An 18,612-nucleotide genomic window follows, 5' to 3' on the forward strand; every position below is an offset into this window, starting at 1 on the left:
CCCTCGAGTAGCTTTGTGCGAAATTCCAAAAACAACAACAAAAAACAACAGAATACCTGTTAATAATTTATTAATTGAAACTGTGCAATAAATAAATGTTTGAAAATATTTCCGTAACTTTAACTATCTACCAATATTCATGAGATTTAGCAGATAACCGATACTGTTTGCAGTGGTAAAATTAATGTCCTCTGTTATTTACAAGTTAATGAAAGAATTTTTTCAGTTTTTTTTTCTTTCTAATTCTGGATTTCAGAAGGTTTTCTGAGTTTTCGAAGGTGAAATTTGACTTGATCCAATATAAACGTGTGATCAACGATCCGGATCATTTTTATAGTGTGATGAGGAGCTTCAACCCTAATATGCCCATGAAATTTGCTACAAAACCAACCACACTTAACATAATTAAATGAAAACCGCGAAAATGCCCTATTGTTCCATTATAAAAAATGCTTTAAAATGATCCAGAATAATGATCCGGACGGAATTTGGAGAGGACTATCCTATACTGCCTTTTCATCTTGTGTAAAAGTTTTGTATATATCAGTTTATTAGTTGTCAAGATACGCGGGTAGAAACAGAAACACGTGGATTTGATCGCAACAGGAAGAGGTAATTATGTAAGGTTTTAAAATTCGCCAGCATTTCTTCATATTCTACAAATGTTCAAAAACAGATTTAATGATGTAGAAGAAAATCTTCATTAACATATGTATCGGTACAATAGGTGCCATTAATAAAACATAAGCATCCACACATCTTTCAATATTTTTAATTATAAGGTAAACCTTTGTCCCTATTTTTAAAAGTTTTTCAGTATTTCTTTTTCATGTACGGTAAATTTCTGTCAGAATATTTAATGATAAACTAAATAATTATCCGTATTATTGATGGTAAGGAAAATGTCTGTCGGTAATTTTAACGGCATGAACATTAAATGACCATTAATATTTCTAATAGCTCGGTAAATGTTTGAATGTTTCTAATGCAAGAGTAAAATTCATTTGGTATTTATAATTTTAGTGTCATTAAACAAATTTTGCGGTACAGCAGTAACAAAAACAGAAGAAAAGAAGGAAGAATACAGAAGGTTTTACGTTTTTAATTGTTACAACAATTACGAAATGTGCTCATTCGTGAAGTTATACATTTTTAACCGTCTGTAGCTTTTTGATGCTTTAATTAGGAACAAAAACACAGTTGTTTTCAAGAGAGTTATTTTTCTTAACCCAACCTGAGAGGACAGTTTTAGTTGACCTCTGTTAGAATTTATACTTGAACAAGCTACATTTTTGTGTCTGTTACAATTTATATTTATAAGCTGTCACTTCGCTGATGTTATCTTTCAGAGGTAGTACTAAAGAATTAAGGTCCCATCTTTGTACCATTAACAACCTGAACTATAAATTCGTTATGCTGATTACGGTACTTTAACCTAACGTTTGGAAAACGTGATACCGATTACCGTCAAAAAGTTATAAACTATTATTTTACATGCTTTTCTAAACCGTAAATCTATTACGGTAGTTTGGTTAAAATTAGTGTTTTAACATTCATTTCCAGCAGTTTAAGTTAAATTTACGTTTTTTTATAAACATAAATAAAAAACACTACGTCCTAACACGATCGGGTAGTCTTAAGTTCATTAACGTTTTCCAGTTGAATACGGTAATAAGCTCCAAATGCTATTGAAAAAGGTTCCAACCCCAGTTTACTCGAAACAAGTTATGGCCGATTTACTGTGTAGGCTCTGGATGTGGTTAAAAAAACAGAAAAACAAAAACACACATATCGTCTGGATTACACAATAGTAGCATTAGAGGTAATAATCACATTTAATGATATGCTCGGATATGCGATTAATTTTACTAAACTGTTTATAACCTAAATATCACAATTATGTTAAAACTAGTTAGCTTTGAAATACATTAAAAGCAATGGTCTGCACGCTCATATCTCTGCCATTATTTCTTAGTGTCGCTAATTGAGTGTCTGTAACTGTTAGTGGACAGGAAATGAAATTATAAATACGTCACGCTTACTTTCACTGATCAAAAAGGTTGTGAAAACCGTTAATCCTTTATTTTCATTTTCTGTCACCAGGTGCGTGGAACACATTTTAAGGTTTTACATTAAAAATCACCTTGACGTCACACGTCCTGTTAACAGTTTGGCTGGAAACGAATGAAGAGTGGCATGTGACTACTACCAGGTGGCTCCGATTAAAATAAATGTATAACAAACACATCGGATATTATTACTATTAAACTGTTGCGTTTCTTTAAAAACTGTACATTTAACTTTAACAAAACGAAAGGATAAAATATAATTTAAATGTGTATATAACAAAAGTTTGTAAAATTAATTCACAAAGAAAAATATATGTATGTGTATTAAATTTCTATTCGTATAAAAACAGTAATAATAGTCATAAGCTTTATAAAAGGTCACCTATTGTACCATGATTACCTGCTCTCTTTAGCCAGACCTGTTGCATATAAAAATAGCCCCTCCTCGGTTACGTTTTTTTTTTTTTTTTTTTTAGTCACCGAAAGAAATAACTGTGTGGAAATATTTCAATTGTAACTTTTCTTCAAAATTATTAAAGTTAGTGCTAACCCTCCTTCTTCTACAGATTATTTTAACTTAGCGATAAAGAATCTTTGCGTCACGTAATATTTTCTCTTTTTCAAATAATCACAATGCCTAGAATATAAATTTAATATTCTGGATTCTTGAATGTTGTGACCACTGAATCAGGGAAATATCGATACACTTTGCTGGGGCCCAGCATGGCAAGGTGGTTAAGGCGTTCAACTCGTAACCTGAGGGTTGTAGGTTCAAATCCCTGTCGCACCAAACATGCTCGCCCTTTCAGCATAGGGGCGTTATAATGTGATAGTCAATCCCACTATTCCTTGGTAAAAAAGTATCCCAAGAGTTAGCGGTGGGTGGTGATGACTAGCTGCCTTCCCTCTAGTCTTACAAAGCTAAATTAGGGACGGCTAGCGCAGATAGTTCTCGTGTAGCTTTATAAGAAATTCAAAAAGCAAATAAATAGTACTCTTTGCTGGCAGTTTCAACAAAACAGTTTTAAAGAATTCTTAGTTTTAAGAAGCCAATTGGAAAAACTCAAGGGTTCTGCTAAATTCCGTTTCAGATAACCAATGAAAAGATCGACACGAGAGAACTAAGTTGCCAAGGTTACCAGCATCATGGGTTGAAATATCGACAAGTCTTCACTTCAGAACAATTCTTAACTAAAAAAGCAAACAAATATGGAAGATGTCCTTAACATGTGTAATATCGTATTTGTTTCTCGAACGTTGAGCAAGAATGGTAACATTATAATGCATACATTTCCTCTACGGATTTTAATTCAAAACAGAATGTTATCGTAGAGGGTATTGAACTCTCTCCTCCTGCCTCTACCCCCTTTTAATCACGTGTTACATTTATGTGTAGGGTTCAGAATTCGTAAATATTCTATTTTAAGTCTCGATCAAGAAATTAATTTCTGTGGTTTAATTCGGTCACATATCTTAGAGTCACTGTTCTTGAAACGTACAATTTATTCGAAAAATGAAGGTATTGGAGTTACTTTTAAGTAATAAAAAGAAAATAATATAGTTTGAAAGGGTGAATTTCACTTGTATGTGCTAATTGAGTAGTGAATTCTCACAGGTGCAAGCTGTGGTACTTCGAGCAACATATTTAACACCTATATATTTTATTCCATACCATTCAAAACTGCAACTGTTGTCATAGTTAACTTATGGGTGGAGTTGGTCAAAGAACTTTGAGTTACAGAGTGGTACAACATTTTCAAGAACGGTTATTTTTAAATCTTTTGCGTGTAAATAGAAAAATTCACACAATAAAACACTTAGGATAGCAAAATCTCTCAAAGCAACTTAACAAAGTAATGCATAACGCGAAGCCTATGGTTGTAAAAGAGAATCCCCAAACCGAAAAAGCCACAGTGATGAAGCTTGGCATATCTCTCGACATCGTTAATAACAAAATAACGATTTTAAAGATGAGAAAGACTCAATCTAAGTTCATACGCTTCCAGCTGCATCTCAATCAATGTCCGTGTTCATGAGAAAACTAGCCAATGAAACTAGAATCACTGATTCTTTTAAGTTAAGTAGCCAACTGCTTCATCATCTAATTAATGAAACGCATGAAACGATTAACGAGATTTTTATTGTCCCAATCTACTATCTAATAAAACCACAGCCACGTTTCTTTATTTTCTTTTTTTTTTTTTTACACAATGAGTTATTTTTGTACCGATTCACCACTTTGTCTTTAGCTTTCACTCATATTTATCAAACATCTGGGATAAAACTTCAACATTATACTTTTAAGTAGCAAATTAAAAAAAAAAATTGCAAACCATTTTGTCACAGTTAAGAAATTCTGGATTCCTCAAAATGTAGAAAGCTGAAAATGAAGTAAGGTTATTTTGAGAAAGGTTTTCCTAACAATCATTGTGCAATTCTAATCCCCGAATATAATTTCAGAAACTAAACACATCAGTTGATTGATGCAAACATCATCGCGCCACCTGTGGTGTTAGATTTCGTCACAAAGTGATTAGTGAGTGTAAAATAAAATATTCCCTGCAGGTTTCATAAGTACTAGAATAACATTTGAAATTATATTTCACCATTCGGGTTTCATCTTGGTTGTTTGGCACAAAGAAACATCAAGGTAACCATCTTCTTACCTGATCTGTAAAATGATTACAATATAACCTCTGTGTGATAAGAGCACTCAAAACTTTAGTTAATTTAAAAAACAAAAACACAAAACATGTTTCAGATGTTCGTGCCACTCGGGTTTTATCTTAAATCTCAAAGTAAGCTTTTCATGGAAATCACCAAATGTTTCTTATAAATTTATTTGTTCTTGTTGCCAGAATGGTTATATTGATTTAATTTACTAAAAGGTTTGATTGGTTGGTTTGGTGTTTTATGGCGCAAAGCAACTAGGTTATCTGCGGATACTGAAAGAACAACTTCATTTTGAGTATATTTAACAGAGCAAGTGTACCCGAACACGAACTAGATGAATGTGATTTAGTCGTACATTCAAATTCTTAAGAATTTTACAAAGGGCAGTGATGAACAGAGTCTCCACATAAATGGAGGTTTCCTCATCCACAAATTAGGACTAGAAGTTAGCCAAATGAACTCCACATTTATCTTACTCCTATAAGAGTGGGATATCCCCATCACTCTTACAATGCACCAAAGTCTCCGTGGATTATGAACTATTGGACCTCAGATCAACAGTCCAATACACCAACCATAGACCCTATCTAGCTTAACTACATAAAAACAGCATATTTAACAAGGAGGAAAAGGGTGTACAAGTTAAGCTCATTTGTAACCAATAAACTTATATATAAAACTGTATATAAAACATTCCTTCTTTTGATGCTGAATTATTGAACAAACCAAGATCTATATAACCTTAAGTCAAAATGTTTTTATGGTTAGCTCTTTGGCACTGTAAGCATTGTGTACATCAAGAACTCCATTATGTAATGAACCGGGTTTAACCAGTAAAAAGTGAGTGATTTTTATTAGTCAAATTTTATTCTGTGTCCAGTTGTTTTTAACCGGTAATTCATTCTTTTACTTTTAATTTTTTTTCTTTGTAATTAATTTATTGCAAAACAGAGTAAAGTGGCTACATTCCTAATTTTGTTTTTTTTGGTTTTTGCCGTTCAGTTTCCATAGTTTTATGTTTAAACAAGCTTAAGAAAAAGTGTATTAAATCACAATTGACAATGATTTTATACGATAAGATAATCACCTTCAGATACCTCACTAACCACCAAGGATTGTGAGGATCATTAACAGATGCCGTTGTAAACCAAGTTTCTAATACAAGATTATTATTATGTTTGTTTTTTTCCTCTCCATTTACCAGCTTCATTGAAAATGAGCAAAGAAAATTTAGACGGGCGTAAAGCAGAAGACCTAGCTACGAGTTAAAACATTAAACCTTCGTAACATTTCACTCTTATTTGTAATAAAGTCCATTGATAGGTAAATAGTGACTCCATCATTATGTGGGCAAAGGAACAATGTTTAAGTGTAACCTCGTGAAAAAATTATAAGACACTGAATGATCGTTTGTGAGGTCACATTTCTAACCATCAAAGTTCTCTTCCTTCTTGTAGGCGGGTGGGAGGGAGAGGGCTACATTTAAGGAAACGAGCACCGAGTTTAACAGAGAACTAGGAAGACTGCACTTATTGGCGGCTTATCGTCTGCCGTCTTCTGTACTAGAATACGAGAAAAGGCTAAGAAACGGTTATTTCTTAGAAACACTGGACAAGAAGAAGGTCAAGGTCACTGAGATTAATAGTTCGGGACAAGTGAGATATTCACGTGCTGGCGGTATATATCCTTTGTTAGGTAAAATTTTCCCACGAGAACTGTAGCTTTACCGTAAGTGTAGGTGGTGCCTATAGTACCACATATTTAGTCTGATGAGATAACACATACATATAAACAAAGTCTTCCTATCATGAAAGGTTATAACACCTTATGCTTTTGGCCAACTATCAGGAAAAGGGGAGTTATGTTAATAAGAAACTATTAAAGACATTCTCACGTTCAACGACACGAGAAGCACCACACAATATGCTCGTACTGATCAAATAACTCATGGTGCGAATATTATAAACACGGGAAGTAAGATGAAAAACTCTTCAAAACTATGCTTGTCAAAAGTAACGATTTTTGATTTTATTAAAGTTTAAATTTCCTCATTATTAAATATTCGAATAATTCATTTAACGGCCATAGAAATACGACAGATTACAAATTGCATGATTATGTAAAAACTTTTATAAGGAGTTAATTCTAATTCACCATAGAATTACCACATAAGCAATGTTTTTAACCAATCTTTAAGTATTAAACTGCCATAAAGTTTGTTGTCGACATAGGAGTCATACGAAATAAAAGTAACATTACAACTGCTTATTTTACATACAAAAATTGGGTTTTCACATAGTTGCTTGTCTACTTCTTGACACTGGGATGTGCTCTGAAGTTAACAGTAGATAACTTAGTAAGATGAAATATACGGTCCTAACCCCTAGCGGATAGTGTGAAAATCAGTCGGTAAATTGAGCGTTAAGAGAGAAGGAACTATAACTAATAATAGGCGTATCAATTCTGTGTCGCCTGGAGAAATAATTTCTGAGAATTTAAAAGTAATAAAACGTTCTTACTTTCGATCAATAAAAGAATAAAAAAAATTTGCGTTTATTGCACGAAGCCTCATATTTACGGTGTAAACATAATTTTATTTTAATAGTGATTATTATTTCTTTCAAGCAAATGCAAAAGTGTGAAGTTTTTCGAGAGGAAGAGAACTAAAATACAAAATAAAACATATCAGTACATTATTTATTTCCGATGTTCTGCTAAAACAGATAATTCGGATATGTAGTAATATAAAATCCAAATACGGCTTAGAAGTAATGTGGAAGATGCACACGGTCCAGCTTTAATAAATTTAATGGGAATCTAGTTTATTTATCTGAAACTAAGTGACAACGATATCCAATACCAGAGCGCAACGCCACGTTTTAACACAGGATAGTATAATATAAAAACTGCAGTGACGTTTGACGTATGAGGTTTTAATTTTCTGCCACCAGTGTGTCCTGGGGAGGCTTACAAACCAAATATCCCAAGCGGGTGTTTACGCATACACAACCTTCCGCTGATGAGCGGCTGTTATCTCGCTAGGTTTTAGTAATGCGAGGATTCATCTTAATTAAATATTTTCTCTAAGGCTCTTAAATATATCGCCGTTTCGTTTTCAAAAAAAAAAAAAAAAAAAATTCGGGTATATGAACAGCTATATCCTAAAATTAATTAATTTTTTTCGAGGGTTTTTAAACTTATCTTTTTTTTTATATAAAAATCCGAGTTTTAGAAAAGTACATGAGAACTTACTTTAGGTAACATGAAATTTCGATAAAGATAAATAAGAAAAAAAACAAACAGATTCAGAATACATCTTTTCTTAGGCTAAAATCTTGACTACATCATTTAAATGATAATATGAATATTATAAGCAAGAAAAATTACGTTTGTCAAAACTAACGAAACCAAAACAGTAATTGTTGGAAAAAAACTTAAGGGATAAGAATAACACATTGTGCACGTAAGTATTGCACAAGTATTAGGGTAATAATACCACAATGTCGCAAGAAATATCGGAATACGTTATTTGCAAAATAACCACTCAGCAATTATTAGACATTAACTACTGCTACGTAAGGGCCGACTGGTTTCAAAAGACAGTTTTTATACATGCGTAGACCAATGATGAATGTCTGAGCTTGTTTATTACTTATTCTCTGTGGTTCAAACAAATCAGTGTCTAATTTATAAACATGAAAACGATGATTTTAACAGGCTGAATATCTGTAGTAATTAAGTTTTCACACAATCAGTGACTTTACGATCTATATATGATTGAATGTTATAATTATTCATATGGTGCCGAGATCACTAACAGCTAATTACTCTCCAAGAGAAAAATAAAATATAAACGCACACAAGTATTTAACAACTTTCAGCGAGTCAAACGTAGACCCAACTTCACGTTTTGAACAGTAAATACAAATATCTTCTAATGGCGAGTTTTATAACTCATTAGCTTACAACAGGCCAATTATTTTACACCACGGGTTAAGCTGTTCTTAAAATGTAAAGAAAAGTCTACGTGCGCTTTAAAACGACCAATGAAATGATTATTGTGATCTGTAAGCGTAGGTTTTAATAACATTTAAAACCGAACAATGATTTTTTAAATCACAAGATGAGGTACTTTCTACATTTCTGGTTTATACAAACTATCAATATTCAGAAACTGCCGATGAAAGACTTAAAATTTCATCTGATTCTTCGCATACAGATAACTTAATCTGATAAATGGTATATTATTTGTTACCACACACACACGTGGTATTCAAGTTACTCTAGAAATAAATCCATTTAGGAGGCATTGCTCTACACTTACTGGGCACATTTTATCTCTTAAAATTAATACGGAACAAACTAACCTGGAATACCTCTGTGTTGTGTTTCTAATATAAAAGTAAAATTGGACAAACTAACCTGGAATACCTCTGTGTTGTGTTTCTAATATAAAAGTAAAATTGGACAAACTAACCTGGAATACCTCTGTTGTGTTTCTAATATAAAAGTAAAATTGGACAAACTAACCTGGAATACCTCTGTGTTGTGTTTCTAATATAAAAGTAAAATTGGACAAACTAACCTGGAATACCTCTGTGTTGTGTTTCTAATATAAAAGTAAAATTGGACAAACTAACCTGGAATACCTCTGTGTTGTGTTTCTAATATAAAAGTAAAATTGGACAAACTAACCTGGAATACCTCTGTGTTGTGTTTCTAATATAAAAGTAAAATTGGACAAACTAACCTGGAATACCTCTGTGTTGTGTTTCTAATATAAAAGTAAAATTGGACAAACTAACCTGTAAATATAAAAGTAAAATTGGACAAACTAACCTGGAATACCTCTGTGTTGTGTTTCTAATATAAAAGTAAAATTGGACAAACTAACCTGGAATACCTCTGTGTTGTGTTTCTAATATAAAAGTAAAATTGGACAAACTAACCTGGAATACCTCTGTGTTGTGTTTCTAATATAAAAGTAAAATTGGACAAACTAACCTGGAATACCTCTGTGTTGTGTTTCTAATATAAAAGTAAAATTGGACAAACTAACCTGGAATACCTCTGTTTGTGTTTCTAATATAAAAGTAAAATTGGACAAACTAACCTGGAATACCTCTGTGTTGTGTTTCTAATATAAAAGTAAAATTGGACAAACTAACCTGGAATACCTCTGTTGTGTTTCTAATATAAAAGTAAAATTGGACAAACTAACCTGGAATACCTCTGTGTTGTGTTTCTAATATAAAAGTAAAATTGGACAAACTAACCTGGAATACCTCTGTGTTGTGTTTCTAATATAAAAGTAAAATTGGACAAACTAACCTGGAATACCTCTGTGTTGTGTTTCTAATATAAAAGTAAAATTGGACAAACTAACCTGGTGTGCTTCTTCTTCAAAGGTCTTCGTTTGTAGAAACTGTTCTAGTTTTTTCAACCTTTGGTCTGCAAGTTTTGCTAGTTTAGCTGTTGCTTTTTTTAATTCACTATGTAAACTACTTCCTTTGGTCAGACAATCCCTGTGAACCAAAATATCATGGCTCAGTTACATTACTACTTCAGTAATAAACCCTGATTTTACTGTTTATATGAAAAGTTACTCAGGATGAAATGAAATGTTTTAAGTGAATCTTGTTTGAAGAACCACAGTGTACTGTAGTGAATCTTCTAATACTGACTGGAATGATACATCATGGGAAAATAAATTTTCTCCTCATAAAACTGAAAATATTATTAGGCATTTAATCCAAAAATAAGCTCAAAAGACAAGTTTCCATGTATACAATAATGTAATTTGTATGTTATAGTGCTTGTGGAAACATGGGTGTGTTGAAGCTATACACGTGTGCTGCAAGTCTAATTGTCAGGCTGTTAAATTACTGTATTTCATTATTGAAATTATTGCAAAAAATTAATGAAATTTTCCCACAAATTCTCTACCTGTTTGGAACAGTAACAACAAAAACATTCAGCATTTCACTGTTCTCTACATGTGAGCAAACAGTTCAACAAGCCAAAAGAGCAGAATCTGTGCTGATACATTTCAAATCGATTATGTATCGGAACATTGATCTATAACAGTAAGAATGTCCTAATATGTACATTTCTTGGATGGACTACTCATACTCAAAATTATATGATGAACTATACAACAAAATTAAATAAACACATTTCATCTTATAGTATAAGTCAGTAGAGTGGATCTTTACGGTATAAGGATAACATGGTATTCTATAAATATGAAAAAGCGATATATGGTAAAAACAGTTAAAATGTTAGCAGTTGTATTCACTTTTTATTATGACATAATAGCAATAAAATAAAACTTTACATTTAATTATTTATATCTGGGATATACATTATCAAAAGAAATAACTGGATAACTGAAGCAAAATGTTTTACTGACTGATGAATGCAAATCACAAACAAATACCTGTAATCGGGGTTACAAGATGTTTTACTTCCGTATGATTCCAATTCCTTTAAAACAGTATCTCCTTCGTCAACTAGATGGCGCAAATGTTCGTTTTGAAACGCCTGGTTGATAAGTTTTTTTTGTCGTTCAATTAGTTGGCTCGTCTGCATGGCTGTTGATGGAAGTTTGCTTCCTCGCAATTCTTGCATGATACTAACTAGATGACGCCCTGATAGCTGACAGCCAGTAATAAATGGTTCTAAAAACTAAGAACAAAAGTTAAATTTGTTTATTCCTCTAAAATCATTTTACAAATAAAATTTCATTAGTGAATCTAATAATTTTTCATTGGCTAGCATGGCATTCAACCAAAGTTAAATATAGTGGAAACAATAATTATCAAGTTACCTTAGTTAAAAATATTTTTACGTTAAAACTATTGCGGACTTTTTATTACACTATGTAACAAAATGTTTACTTTTTCTTGTTCCTGGGCAGAAAGTGTTATTTCCCAATTACTTATGCCTAAAGTAAGTGGAAAACACCTATTTTTTTTATTCAAACTTTCCTTTTGTGACCTGGGAGCGTATAACGAAAACATGATGAGAGACTAAATCACTGTGAAAGTGATTTACATTACGGTCGTAAATCTCGAAAAACTACTGACTTCTAAAAATTTTTGTATAAATACATGGAAATCTTGATACATATGTTGTTTTATTCAGACCTTATGTAAATGAAAATGTGCACATTTGTCAGTTTTTTACATAGAAAATAGGTTAATTTCTAAATTTCTTTATCCAGGTCACAAAAGCAAAGTTTGAAGGGAATAATGGCCATTTTCTGCACTTTTACAACATAAACAATTAAGAAATAACACATACTATCTAGGAAAAAAATTTGTGTTACATAGTGTTATGAGCTTCTGAAATAATAATAAAAAACTAACAATTTCTAATATTTCTGGCACGAACTGGTGACCGGTAAAAAAAATGACAGAACAAAGTTTTAAAGACACACCCTTCTGAAACTAATCCACTCTTGATGGTCATATCTGTAGTATCCGGAATGTTCTGGAAGAAGCTGGTCTCGTTTAACAAACGTGCGCAATGTTTCAACAGCTGTGACAGACTCATACTAAGAGAAAAGAAAAACACTAAACTTGTTAAAATTTTCTCATACTTACTGAGAAATCGAGATAGATGATGGTAATTTTCCAACATTTATTTTAAATATTGCTGATAAACTAAGTTCCGTGGATTTTTTTTAAAGAGGACAACGAGTTTGTCTCGCTGGAGTGAGGAAAAAACATTTTTATTTGCAGTATCTTAAATCTCCATCAAGTTTCACAATTAATAAATTTATTTTTCTAATAAAATGCAATTAATACATAGAGCTCAGTGCAATACGAAACTAACTAAAAACACAGAAAAAAAATGAAACTTAAAGGTTTCGTAACACACGCGCAAAGGTTAATATTAATTATTTCAATCAAAACCAGAACTCGCAATACAAGACAGTAGGGATGTAATTAACTCATTAAACAGCCGTATATAAACAGCTAATTGATCTTGTATAAAATAATTAACACTATAGCCGCCAGGTGTTTAGAATTAACATTAAATTTTCTATACGCCCGTATTTACTAAACAACTTTTCACATATTTCAAAAACTATGAAACTAATGAACTTGGTGACAGTTCTTAAATATTTTACAAGAAAAAATAATATTATTCTTAATTAAAGATCCACAGAAACCAGAATAACTCTAGCGATAGGCCATTCGTTTAATAAGAACCAGCAAAATCGCCTACTGTGCTCCTTGTTCTTCCAGAGACGGAAAATTATGATTGTGGAGAGTAAAGCACCCCTCCACTCTCCCTAGTCGCTCAGCGGTAAATCTGCAGGCTTAGGACGCTAAACATCTGGTTTCGAAACTCACGGTGGGCAGAACACAGCTTATTATGTAGCTTTGCAGTTAACAATAACCAAAACAAGTGTGGGTTCCGAGGTTTCCCTTTCCTTACCTTAAAGCCACTGACTGGAAATAGAGGTACATCTTCAGGTTTGAGATTGGTGTACACCACAATATTGCTTATAGCGTTCGGAATGTTTGCCTGAAAATGAATAACCAAATTAATATCAAAATTCATATCTCCCAACAACTTTAGGATAAGTTACAAAAACGTGTCTTCCTGCTAGTTTACCTCGGGTTTAAGAAGAGTTAAAGAAGTCTATACAACATATACATTAAAACAATGAATGTACTAATGACAACTTACTTCAATTAGGCAAAAAGTCTCGTCTAAAGTTGTCCAATCAGAAGCCTGGGACTGTTGACCATCAACCACGATGCAGAAACCAAGGGCAACCACTTCTTTTCTAAATCGAAACGATAGGAAAGCGTGATAGGAATCGATGAATTTTGAAGAAACAACAGTACCAGTTACCGTTTATTTTTCTACATATTTTCCAAATGTTGATTACAATTTTTTTTTTATTATAGGATCTGGTTAATAAAAAATCCATTTCCATAAATATAACAATTAAAACTAAGATACGTTAGTGACAGTTATTTGGCATTAGGAAAGTAGATTATACAAATCATTATTTTTCAAGAACTTAAAATATGTGCTGACGGAAACATTTACTACACCTAACTGCAAGTCAGTAAATTCATTCAGTCTCAGTCAAAATTTAGTGATTAATAGTCGTTTTTAAATTCCAGTATCATATCAATTTCATACGTATTTTTCTTTTATCTCCATAATTACAATTGATTTTAATACTTAGATACAGGGCGCTAGAAAATTAGTATACCAAAAATAAAGATGAATAACTTTATTGTTATTTGAGATAACAACAAAAACTTAATATAGATACAAGTAGTAGGTTTGTAAGTTTTAGTTTAAATAACTAATGGGTTCCTACCTGTCATCGATCATTCGTTATAATTAATTTAATTCTGCGTTCAAATTGTGACAAAATATTTTTCAACACAGCAGTATTGATGGATAAGATAGCATCACGAGCCTGACATTTCAATCCTGCAAGGTCTTTTGGTTTGTTGTGGTAGATAGCCCTGGTTTTGAAAAAAACCTCCAGACATGAAAATCTAATGGGGTTAAATCGAGGGAATGAGAATGGAAACTGATAGGCACCCCTTCCCCTACCAATGGAAATGTTAAGTTTAAAAACACTAAAAATTCGAACAAAGTGAGGTGAGGCTCCATCCTATTGAAAGATAGCTCTAGGTAAAAAGCCACAAGTTTCTCGGAGTTGTGAAATAAGTAACTCTTGTAACATGTATATATACGAACATCAAGTTCATTCATCAAAGAAACAAGAACAAAAAATTAATACAACCAAACATACAAGCCTACTATCTGTATTTATATTCAAGTTTTATTGTTATCTCACATTATAATAAAATTATTCAACCTTACTTACGGTATGTTCCTTTTCGAACACTGTATGTCTTGAAATAAATATTTCAATTATCTTGTGTTCAACTTCCGAAGATGGTTAAATGGTTACTTTTTTTCTTTGTTCTACAAAACGTTTACACTTTGTTTTACTATATATGATTAGAAACATGAAGAAGGAGTCTTTAATTTCGTTTTGCTGTATAGTCCTTTAGTTCACAAAATTACCGTTTAGGCGAAAATAAACAAAGATCTCACCGTGGAACACCGTAGAAGTAGATAAGTAACCTGGCTAATTCTGTTGCCGTTACTTTCTGGAGTTCCCTGAACATGGAACAGAATACCACCACAACGCTTCTACCATTGACATCACGTGATCCTACAACGTGGGTTAATACATTATAAATGAGCGTAATTCGTTCACGAAATACGACAAAAGTAATTTCATAAGAAAAATTGTAGAGAAACGTTCGAGAAAAATGATCATCAGATTCATTGTTGCAATACGGTACAATATCTGCGGTATTTATTATATAATTATCATTTTATGTAAATTGTAAAACAGAACAATCACCATAATAATAAACAACCAAAATAAATGTATTACTCTGAAATCTTTCATACATATCAGAAGATTAGCTTTGCTCTTAACTGTATAGTCGCCTATAATGTTGAACTGATAGACTGGAGAGAAATAAAGCTCGTTTATAGTACTTGCCGTCAGCTCTCGGGTTATTTTCTAGCAGAATAATAATGGGATTTGACAACCACCCTTACAGTGCATCTACGGGCCCAAAGTACGAAGAGCGTTTTTATGGCAACGGGTCACGAACCATAAATCCTCGTATATGGCCACGCTCGATCATTATGAGTTATAAATAAAAACATTTACTCTGTATAATTTGTACGAGCTTCTGATTTTTAAAACAGTAGGTTACGATATTGGCGAGATACATAACAATGGACGTATTATATTATGAAAGTTCCCTACAGACACCACAGATCTATAATATAAACATTGCTCTAACAGTCTCTATAAAGGTAACACATCTGTTATATAAATACTGGCCGAAAAATCCATAAGGATACAATAGATCTAATATCTATATACTAAACTACAAGCATTCCAAATAGATCGAGGTCAGTTATGATTTACAGATTGTGACCTGAGTCCGCCCCATTGTGGGATGACACTGATTAACATGTTAAGGTCACAATGACAACAATATTAATGAATAATCCAATGGTATAATAAGCTACAAAGAGTAATGTATGTGCAACATGGTTGTTTTAGGATAAGTAACATTTTCCATATACTTCAGGTTAAAGCTTAACACAAATTTCATGAAATTGCATTTTAAAAAAAACTTATCAATTTCAGGAACAAACGCACAGATTATTGTATTTCCATATAGGATTCGCTACCGTGTTCTCTCCTTTCTATTTACGTTTGTCTTATTCTATTTAATATGGGCCCGGCTTGGGTAGGTGGTTGGAGTGCTCGACTCAGAATCTGAGGGTCGCCGGTTCGAATTTCTGTCGTACCAAGCATGCTCGTCCTTTCAGCCGTGGGAACGTTATAATGTGATGACCAATCCCACTATTCGTTTGTAAAAGAGTAGCCCAAGAGTTGACGGTAGGTGATGATGACTAGTTGCCTTCCCTCTAGTCTTACCTTGCTAAATTAGTGCACATAGCCATCGTGTATCTTTACTTGTAATTCAACAAACAAGCCATTCAGAATTTTCTCTCACGTACCGATTTCAGCAGCTCTCATAATGGTGAATCTTCCATTAAAATACATTGTAATAAGTTGTTATCGCTGTTCATTCAATTAATAAGGTATTAATTGGGGAATATAAGACAAAATGTCCATTGACATTTCAATCTTACAATTATAGGAAACAATATTTGTTTTAATATCCAGTATTTTGTTTTGAAGCATCTTTCAGGGTGCTATATTCAATAATTATACTTCTAAACTGGAAAATGCGATTATAGGCTTGTATAAATGTATAGCTCATACTTTTGGAGAATGTGAAAAACGATCTGTAATATTATTTGTATTTAAGTCATGGACCTTTAATTGATAAGTGTAACTGTCTCGTTCACAGTTCCCATCACCACAGTGTAGTTTATTTAAAGTATTTTTATCTACATTCCTAATGTGAAATATGTATACACCCAGATGAAGGAAACATGATGAAACTATTAAGTTAACATAATATTTTAACTTGTATAACCCATGTTTTTTATTGTTCCTTAATTCACGTTAATTGAACAATAAAAACGTAGGTTATATTAGATAAAATATTTTACTAATTATAACAATAAAAATATAGGTTAATTCAATTAAAATATTGTTCTCGGAGAGAATTTTCAAAAATTTCATTTTTCACTTGTATTCGTTTGGTATTTATTACCTTATGTATTCAGCTATTTTTACAAAGTTTTCGGCTGCAAACAAATAATTTTAATCACTAATGTCGTTCTAACAATACGTAAGTTGTCTCAGTTTCTAAATTACCCCAGTAACACACTATGTTGTTATAACACTAAACACAACTGTGAATTCACTTCGAACACAAACGTATCTCGATTAATAGATGTTGATGGCCTTGTTAAGAAGTTCTACATCTAGAGGGACAGTTATTTTTATTTCGATTTTTTTCTCGTTTAAAAATTGCGAGATCAGGTCAGTTTCTCTTTAAAAGGCAAATGAAGGTCATCCTCATTCGTTATCTGCATTAAGTGTATAACACGTCGACCACACTATATCCCACTTTTTCTCGGGTGAAGAAAGGTCCATTTTTCAAAAGCGATAGGGTTACAAAGTTTCATATTTTTGACTCTCTCTCTCTCTACACACACACACATGCTTAGTTTTTTAGGGTTATGTAAGCATGCCTGAAGTTTCTATACAGGACATAATGTAGCAGCTTTCAGTCTTAAAGCACAACATTATACATTATGGCTAACAAGCATTTGAATTAGAAGTGAATTGAATTATATATAATTAATCTGAACGCAAATTAATACTTTTTAAATAATCAGTGGCGTCATCTAGCGGTGGTTCCACATAATTCTTTATAACATCATTGCCTTTTACATTAATACTATACAAACTCACCCAATTCGACGGTTTTTCCAACGGTTACAAACACACCAGTTGTAAATTTTGAGCTTTGAATTTTCTTTTTGTCCGATTATAGGGAAAGTTCGTGGTTTTTATTTTTTTTACCAAATTTTAGATACGTTAAAGTTCTCAATCCTGTTGAAACTGCATTTTCATTACTAAAAAATAATACTATCCACTAATCCAGAGAAAAGTGGTTAAATTATTTGCTAATACAAATAGTGCAAGTATTTATTGGTATTTAAAAAAGTTCCAACATCAAAGTACTTGTTTCCTTCTGATGCCCGATACACACATATTATGCTGTTTGTTAAAATGGATTCAACACGGTTTACAAGTTTCAAAACAGATTTGTCTTTATTAACGAACACGATCAGAACTTAGGACTAGTTAGACAGGGAGGCATCATACGTACGTGTAAATACGTATGTAAATTGTTAATCAAGGTTTCACTTTACGATGAATATGTATTTAAAAATTCGAATCATTTTTGTTTTCTAATCAAACTGCTCTTCGCTTACCACTCTTCATGTACTTATCGTTTGGTACAAACACATAATACTGTTCATTATATAAATCACAAGACTACTAAACGCTTTTTTGAAAAGTAATAAATTTGACTTCGAAATGTATATAAAATAGTCTCCTTGACAACCAACAAAATTAAATTTTCAAAGACCGGACGATAAATTGAAAATTAGCCATGTTATTACGCTTACATACTCACACAAATATGAATCGCAAGTTGATAAATCGATTAATATCGTAACAACGTCTCTCATTCCCTTTATTTGATTATTTCTGTCGTCCATAAACTTCTTCGCAATCCACAGGTACTAACTGTTCGCGTGTGTTAAGTCCAACAATGTTTTAGTACTTAAACAAGTT

General features: G+C 32.3%; 1 protein-coding gene across 6 annotated transcripts in view; it reads right to left on the minus strand.

Annotated features, from left to right (window-relative positions):
* Nucleotides 1–18,612, minus strand: part of LOC143247975 (puratrophin-1-like) — a 216,870-nt gene that overhangs the window by 58,407 nt on the left and 139,851 nt on the right. For all 6 annotated transcript variants that reach the window (XM_076496506.1, XM_076496505.1, XM_076496503.1 and 3 more), the window contains exons 4-9: nucleotides 14,847–14,967; nucleotides 13,446–13,545; nucleotides 13,191–13,280; nucleotides 12,184–12,300; nucleotides 11,182–11,429; nucleotides 10,129–10,267 (exon numbers count right to left, since the gene is read on the minus strand). In XM_076496506.1, coding sequence (XP_076352621.1) covers nucleotides 10,129–10,267; nucleotides 11,182–11,429; nucleotides 12,184–12,300; nucleotides 13,191–13,280; nucleotides 13,446–13,545; nucleotides 14,847–14,967 — 815 coding nt within the window. The remainder of the gene's footprint in view (nucleotides 1–10,128; nucleotides 10,268–11,181; nucleotides 11,430–12,183; nucleotides 12,301–13,190; nucleotides 13,281–13,445; nucleotides 13,546–14,846; nucleotides 14,968–18,612) is intronic.

Source organism: Tachypleus tridentatus, chromosome 1 (assembly GCF_004210375.1).
Source record: "Tachypleus tridentatus isolate NWPU-2018 chromosome 1, ASM421037v1, whole genome shotgun sequence".
Taxonomy (NCBI): domain Eukaryota; kingdom Metazoa; phylum Arthropoda; class Merostomata; order Xiphosura; family Limulidae; genus Tachypleus; species Tachypleus tridentatus.